This window comes from Camelina sativa, chromosome 9 (genome assembly GCF_030686135.1).
Source record: "Camelina sativa cultivar CO46 ecotype springtype chromosome 9, ASM3068613v1".
In the NCBI taxonomy this organism is placed as follows: Eukaryota; Viridiplantae; Streptophyta; class Magnoliopsida; order Brassicales; family Brassicaceae; genus Camelina; species Camelina sativa.
The window spans coordinates 37085686-37092454 of NC_141888.1; the positions used below are offsets into that span (position 1 = coordinate 37085686).

The 6769-nt window shown below is 52.7% G+C and overlaps 2 protein-coding genes across 2 annotated transcripts; one reads left to right on the forward strand and one right to left on the reverse strand.

Moving 5' to 3' along the window:
* The first annotated feature begins 448 nt into the window (after positions 1-448).
* Positions 449-2707, forward strand: LOC109126492 (uncharacterized). Its single transcript, XM_087465914.1, has 4 exons — positions 449-992; positions 1100-1306; positions 1421-2007; positions 2099-2707. Exons 1-4 carry the CDS (start codon positions 449-451, stop codon positions 2705-2707), a joined length of 1947 nt encoding a protein of 648 aa, XP_087322040.1.
* Positions 2708-4011: 1304 nt separating this feature from the next.
* LOC147939230 (uncharacterized) lies at positions 4012-5193 on the reverse strand. The gene has a single exon (XM_087465915.1). It carries the CDS (start codon positions 5191-5193, stop codon positions 4012-4014), a length of 1182 nt encoding a protein of 393 aa, XP_087322041.1.
* Between the last annotated feature and the right edge of the window lie 1576 nt (positions 5194-6769).

Genomic DNA, 6769 nt, shown 5'->3' on the forward strand with positions numbered 1-6769 from the left:
CCCAGCCTTTTAACCTAATTTTGGGAGGGTTGAAAGGCGAATATCCAGAGAATCTTTCATGTCGTTTCGGTTTCGCGATTTGCCTCGGGAAAGGCTCAATGAATCTCGGCTTCCGAGATCTTCGTAATGATTACCCCTCTCTCCTAGGATCCAACGGTGGAGCCGAAAGGTTTGGACGGCTTAGATTAGAGGAGAGAGAGATTCGTGGGATTACAAAGAACGACGTCAATTATGACTTATAAGTCATAAGTCACACGTCTCGTCATAACCGCGCACTCATCCACTACTTCAAGGTAATTTTCCTAACCTTCTCTCCTCTGCTCAGTTATTTCTAAGTTTTGATTTTTAGGTTTACTTGCTCTACTACTTCGCGTTTTTCGTTCAATCCGATCTCGCCCGTTTAGGCTAGTTGATTTCACAGCTTTTCTTCTTAAAAACTTATTCCACCATGGCTCCACTCGAACTCTGGGGAAATCATATCCCGCCGATTACATCGGCCAAGCATCTCGCCGATCTCCGTCAGAAGCACGGAGTTCCTCCAAACGTGGAGATGATACTCCGTTCTGACGACCCGTTTTCTCCGGAGACCGTTCCGCCGGGTTTCTGCTGTGCTTATACTGTATATTTCGAAAAGTGCGGGCTCGTGTTCCCTATCCCGAGGATTATCTTCCAGATCCTCCAACGCCTTCGAATGGCGTTTCCCCAGATGTGTCCAAACTTTGTTCGGCATGTCATGGGGGTGTACGTTCGAGGTCGCGAACTAGGATTCGAACTCGGGGTCGATGACATCCTCCGGTTGTACCTCATCAAACACAACTCCGGGTTTCCCGGGACATTCTACACCTGTCGCCGCCGCAGCCCGGAGATAATTCAGGCGCTCCCGGGGAAGGACGACCGGTGGAGAGAAAAATATTTTTACTTCCGGGTTACTCCGGCAGCGGTGGGGGACTACAACTTTGCTCGTCTCCCCACCCAATGGGCCGTATGCGTTGGTCAGAATGACCCTTTAGTTCTTAGTTGTTGTTCGTTGCCGCCAAGATTACGGCGTTTATTTGTCGTACTAACTGTTTTGCCCCCCTTTTTTTTTGTTGCATGGCAGATTCAGAAGAACCTCCGAGAATACCAGCGACCCGAGAACTGATCGAGAGGCTACGAGCAGGCGAGGTCCGGTGGAACTCATTCACGCGTGCTCGTATAATAGCAGCCCTCAACGCCCCGTTAGTCCGAGACACCGCAGCTCCGGTCCCGCCGCTTCCTGCTAACCCAGCGAGGAGCGAAAGAGCAGACAACTCCCCCGCTCGCAGAGGTAATGGCTCTTTTTTTTTTGTTTTTTTTTTTTTACTTAATCTCTTATGCGCCAAAGTCATGCACGTAGGGGATCGCTCACCCCCTTGTTTATTTTTGTGCTGCTCGTGACCAGAATTAAGTTCTTCTTCGACCTCAACCCCGCTACGTACCATGGTTAGGAAGCCGTCACTCCGTGAACTCAGGGAGCAGTCGCAGCAACCCCGTAGGGTCCGAGCAGGCGATGTTGACGCCGCGCTGGCCAATGCCCTTCGAGCCGTTCAGCCCGCACCGTCTCGGGTAGTTAGCGAGGAGGTGAACCAAGCCCCCGTGATCTCAACCGGTCCCTCTGGTCCGGCTAAGGAGGTCATGCTCGTCAGCTCGCAGTCGACTCATGCCGAGCCGTCTCCGACGCCAAAAAGGGCTCGTACAGATAATCCCCGGATCCCCGAGACGAGGAGCCGCGAAAGCCGTGGAGGCTACCCCGCGGGTGGAAACCCAGAGGCTCCAGCTGGGGAGCCGATTCACTCAGGAAACGGGTCATCGTCGAGCCGCCCGTTCCATTGGAGGTTTGCTCACTCCCGAGACTCCCCGGCGGTAGAGGACCACCTGGGAATGGCGACCCTCTTCCGTCACTTGAAGACGGCTAACTGCCAAGTCCCGCTTGTGAAGGATCTCGTTGAGAGAGAAGCGTACATCGAGGCGATGGCGGCCCATGCGAAGGTACCGTTCCTTCTTTGCTCTTACCTTTACTCGTCCCTTTTCCCGCTGGGTGTAGTATGTTTATTTCTGTATTCTTTTGATCCGTTTGCAGTCCGTCGCTGCTGACAACAAGCTGATCGTGCTTTATGAGCGGAGGCTTAAGGATACCCCGCAGGCTGCTGAGCTCGAGAACACAACGCGGGTGGTTCACGAGCTGACAACGGCTCTCAAGGCTGCTCAGGAGAGAGAGGGAGCTGCAAACGGCAAGGTTGCGAGCTTAGAGGACGAGCTAACGTCCTTGAGGAGTATTCAGGATAAGCTCCTTTCCGTTGAAGCTGACCTCGCTTCCGCCCAAGATGCTCATGCGATGGCGGCAAGGGACCGGGACCTCTTGAAAACAGAGAACAAATGGCTGAAGGAGAAAGCCGAGGGCATCGAACAGAAGCATGCAGAGGCGACTCGTCAAGCTGTTCGTGAGGCCAAGGAGCGGATGTCCCAAGACTACCGGGCGGTGCTGGACTCGGTGAAGAGCAAGTGGGAGAGGAAGAAAGAGAAAACCGCGGTCGAGAGCGATCTCGCAGAGATCGAGTCCAACCTTCTTCTGATCAAGCAAATCGATGAGGGGAGGACATCGATTGCGGAGGAGGTGCAAGTTCTCGAGACGCAGCGGGCGGTCCTTGCGGTTAGGTCCAACTCCTTGACGGTGCGGACTTTTCGGTGAGCAAGTTGGACCTTCCCCAGATCTCGGAAGACTCGGTCGCGCCCATGGAGGTTGATGCCGGAACCGGGGTCCCGCGTGGTCTAGATGAGCATGGGAGCAATGCGAGCGTTGCGAAGGATCCGGAGGCTGGGACCGGGGAAGAGAACGTCTAAGTTATGGCGTCTTTATTTTATTTATCGTTTGGAACCTGCGCTACTTGCCAGAAAGGGCTTTTAACTCTTTTGCTATGACTTGCCCGGGGGGGTTTTAACCCAAGACTTTATTTCTTTTCGTTTTTCTTTTTTGGAATCAATTGCCTGGGGAGGCATTTAAACCCTTGTTCTTTGCATATTGTCTTTGTTAATTGCTTCAGATCGAAACGCGTGAGTTCTGATACGTACTCGGGGTATACGGACCTCTCCTAGGCAGGCCTATGGACAGCGGGAAATGCTTCCCGGACACTTATTTTGCGAACTCTGTAATATTCACTAAGAATTTGCTATTTGAGGATGAAGTCCTTTGTGGTTTTCCAAATTGGGTAGTGAAACCTTATTTATTTTCACGTGAGGTCGTGGAGTGCGGACTGTTAGCTAGAGCTGTGTTGACCTTGTTGTTTGTTTTTTTTTGTTTTTGAGGAGGTATTCGGAAAGGCTCGAAATAATTGCAAGACAGCGCGAAGTTCGCATGTGCTGTTTGGTGCTGCGGGCAGGTTTATTTGCAGGCAATTTCGTCGTGCATGTTAAAGAGAATTATTGTTTGTTGATTTGGTATGTTTGTGAGCGGTGCACCGGGTCATGGTAAAATTTCGTGTTTTATTCGGAAAGATTTTGCGGAGTGGATCGAGTTAGGAAGGTGGCTGCGCTCAGGATATTGAGCTGCCTACGTACCCCGTAAAGGGATCAAGCCAGGTCGTAGTTCGATTATTATGGATATCTTTTAAAAGTATTTTTTGAGATTCATGACATTCCAAGGCCGGAGCTCGGCTTTGCCGTTGCTCTCATTTTCGAGGCGATATACGCCATTGCGAACGACCTCGGTGATGCGGAAAGGTCCTTCCCATTTGGTTCCCATTTTGCCGGCGTTCTTTTCTTTTCTGTGATCGAACATTCGATGAAGTACTCGGTCCCCGACGACGAAGCGCCGAGGTCGGATCTTCGAGTTATAGAAGCGAGCGATGGCATTTTGGTAATTTTGGACTCGCACGTAAGCTTGTTCTCTCTTCTCGTCGATGACGTCGAGATGATCTCGCAGTGCTTCACTATTTTCCTCCTCGTTCTCGGGGGAAATAGTTCGGCGAATATTGCCTATGGTCGCCTCTGCCGGTATTACGGCCTCAATTCCGTAGGCCAGGGAGAAAGCGGTTTCACCCGTGCTGCCACGCGGCGTGGTTCGGGTGGCCCACAGTACTCCGGGGAGTTGGTGTCCCAGCCAGACTTTGCGGCACTCAGACGGCGCTTGAGGCTGTGCAAGATCAATTTGTTGGCTGCTTCGGCCTGTCCGTTTCCTTGGGGGTACCGGGGGGTAGACGGGGTTAGTCGTATACCCCATGTGTCGCAAAACTTTTGGACCACGGCGGACATCAAGTTCGTCCCGTTATCAGTTACGATCTCGTAAGGGATTCCGTGTCGACATACCACGTTTTTCCAGAGAAAATCCTTTACGTGTTCACCCGTGATGGACTGGTAGGATTCGGCCTCGATCCATTTAGTAAAGTAATCGGTCACAACCAGTAGGTTAGTAACGCGTCGTTTTCCCGACTGTTCGAGGGGTCCGATGGCGTCCATCGACCACCGCATGAAGGGGTAAGGAGCGGAGACCGAGCTCATTAGCTCAGCGGGCTGATTGATCAGAGGTGCGTGTCGTTGGCAGGGATCACACTTTTTAGCGTGCTCGTCGCAGTCCGCGAGCATGGTCGGCCAAAAGTATCCTTGCCGTTTTATTCTGAGGGCTAGTGATCGTCCTCCGGAGTGGTTTCCGCAGGGACCCTCGTGGGCGTCCCTCATGATGCTAAGGGTTTCGTCCCCGTGCACGCACCTGAGATATGGCCCGGAGATACACCGCTTGTATAACTCATCGCCGATGATACAGAACCGCGCGCTCTGAGCTTTAAGCTTACGCGCTTGCCATCGGTCTTTTGGTGCGGTTCCGCTCGTGATATAATCGCGGATTGGGACCCGCCAGTCCGTTTCGGGTTCTGCTTCCTGCTCGTCTTCGGAGATAAGATCGTCCAAGAGCTCGTCGTCCCGATCAGGTACTTGCTCAGGTTCTCCCGAGTGGGGAGCGGATCCGTCCTGGACTTGGTTAATGCTATGAGCCTTAACTGGGATAGAGATACTCGGTTGGTCTATTCCCTCGACGGGTATGATTCGTTTGACCAAAGGGTCGGAGGTGGAAGCCAGCGCGGCGAGGGCGTCGGCGGCTGAATTCTCTCCCCGGGGAATTTTGGTGAGTTCGAATGTAGTGAACTGCTCAGCCATTGATCGAACGACTTGGAGATAAGCGCCCATCCGTTCGCAATTCGTGTCGTAGTTTCCATGGAACTGACCGGTTACGAGTTGCGAGTCACTGAATGCGGCGAGCTCTTTGACTCCCACACCCAGTGCCAGCCGGAGTCCGGCTATTAGGGCTTCGTACTCGGCCTCGATGTTCGAAGCTACGAACCCGAGCCGGAAGGACTGTTCCATTATTTCGTTGGTCGGGGATACGAGTCGGATTCCGATTCCGCACCCCTGTCTGGACGACGCTCCGTCCGCGTATAGCGACCACCTCTCGGAGGCGTTCCCGGTATTTTCGTTGGTCGCGGCAAGTTCGATGACGAAATCGGCGAGGACTTGCGCCTTGGCGCAGGTGCGTGGCCGGTATTCGATATCGTATTCGCTGAGTTCTATGGCCCATTTGGCTAATCTACCGGACTGGCTAGGACTGTGAAGGATGGTCCGAATGGGTTGGGACGTCATCACTACGATCGTGTGCGACTGGAAGTAAGGGCGCAATTTGCGAGCCGACATCACGACTGCTAGTGCCAGCTTTTCCATGGCGGGGTATCGCATTTCAGCGTCAACAAGGGTCTTGCTGACGTAATAGACGGGTTTCTGTTCCCCCTCGTGCTCTCGTACCAATACCCCGCTTACCGCAGAGTCGGATACGGCGATATAGAGGAAGAGGTGCTCCCCATCCGCAGGCTTCGAAAGGACAGGGGGTTCAGTGAGATACTTTTTTAATTCTCGGAACGCCTCTTCACACTTGTCGTCCCACTCGAATCTCCGATTACCCTTGAGCAACTGGTAGAATGGGAGGAAACGGTCTGTAGACCGCGCGATGAATCGGTTCAGGGCGGCTATCCGCCCCGTTAACCTCTGGACCTCACGAGTTGTCTTTGGTGAAGGCATTTCGAGGAAGGTCGCAATTTGTTTTGGATTCGCTTCGATCCCGCGTTCTGTGACCAGATACCCAAGGAATTCTCCTGACGCGACACCGAATGTGCACTTGGTCGGGTTGAGCTTCATTCCATACTGGTTTAGAATTTTGAAGCATTCTTCGAGCTGAGGAATGTGATCCTGCTCGCGCATTGATTTGACGAGCATATCGTTGATGTAAACTTCCATGGTTTTTCCAAGATGCTCGGCGAACATCTTGTTGACTAACCTTTGGTAGGTTGCTCCCGCGTTTTTAAGTCCGAAAGGCATTACTTTGTAGCAATAGGTGCCTCGGTCCGTGATGAACGCGGTCTTTTCCTGGTCAGCGGGGTCCATCAAAATCTGATTATACCCCGAGAAGGCGTCCATAAAGGAGAGAGTCTCGTGTCCGGCAGTTGCCTCGACTAGTCGATCGATATGAGGAAGCGGATAATTGTCCTTCGGACAGGCTTTGTTGAGATCTTTGAAGTCAATGCAGATCCGCCACTTCCCGTTTTTCTTTTTGACCACTACGGGGTTGGCTAGCCACTCGGCGTACTGGACCTCGCGGATAAACCCTATTTTCAATAGCCGATCCACTTCGTCGTTCACTGCTTTCGCCCTTTCGGGGCCGAGCTTACGACGCTTCTGTTTTATGGGTTTGTAGGTGGGGTCGACGTTGAGCTGG

Bases quoted from the DNA above. Each gene is read 5' to 3' on its own strand.
- LOC109126492 (XM_087465914.1), top strand. From the start codon at position 449: ATGGCTCCACTCGAACTCTGGGGAAATCATATCCCGCCGATTACATCG. The intron at 1,307-1,420 runs GTAATGGCTCTT...GCTCGTGACCAG, and splicing joins CAACTCCCCCGCTCGCAGAG to AATTAAGTTCTTCTTCGACC. The intron at 2,008-2,098 runs GTACCGTTCCTT...ATCCGTTTGCAG, and splicing joins CGATGGCGGCCCATGCGAAG to TCCGTCGCTGCTGACAACAA.
- LOC147939230 (XM_087465915.1), bottom strand. From the start codon at position 5,193: ATGGGCGCTTATCTCCAAGTCGTTCGATCAATGGCTGAGCAGTTCACT.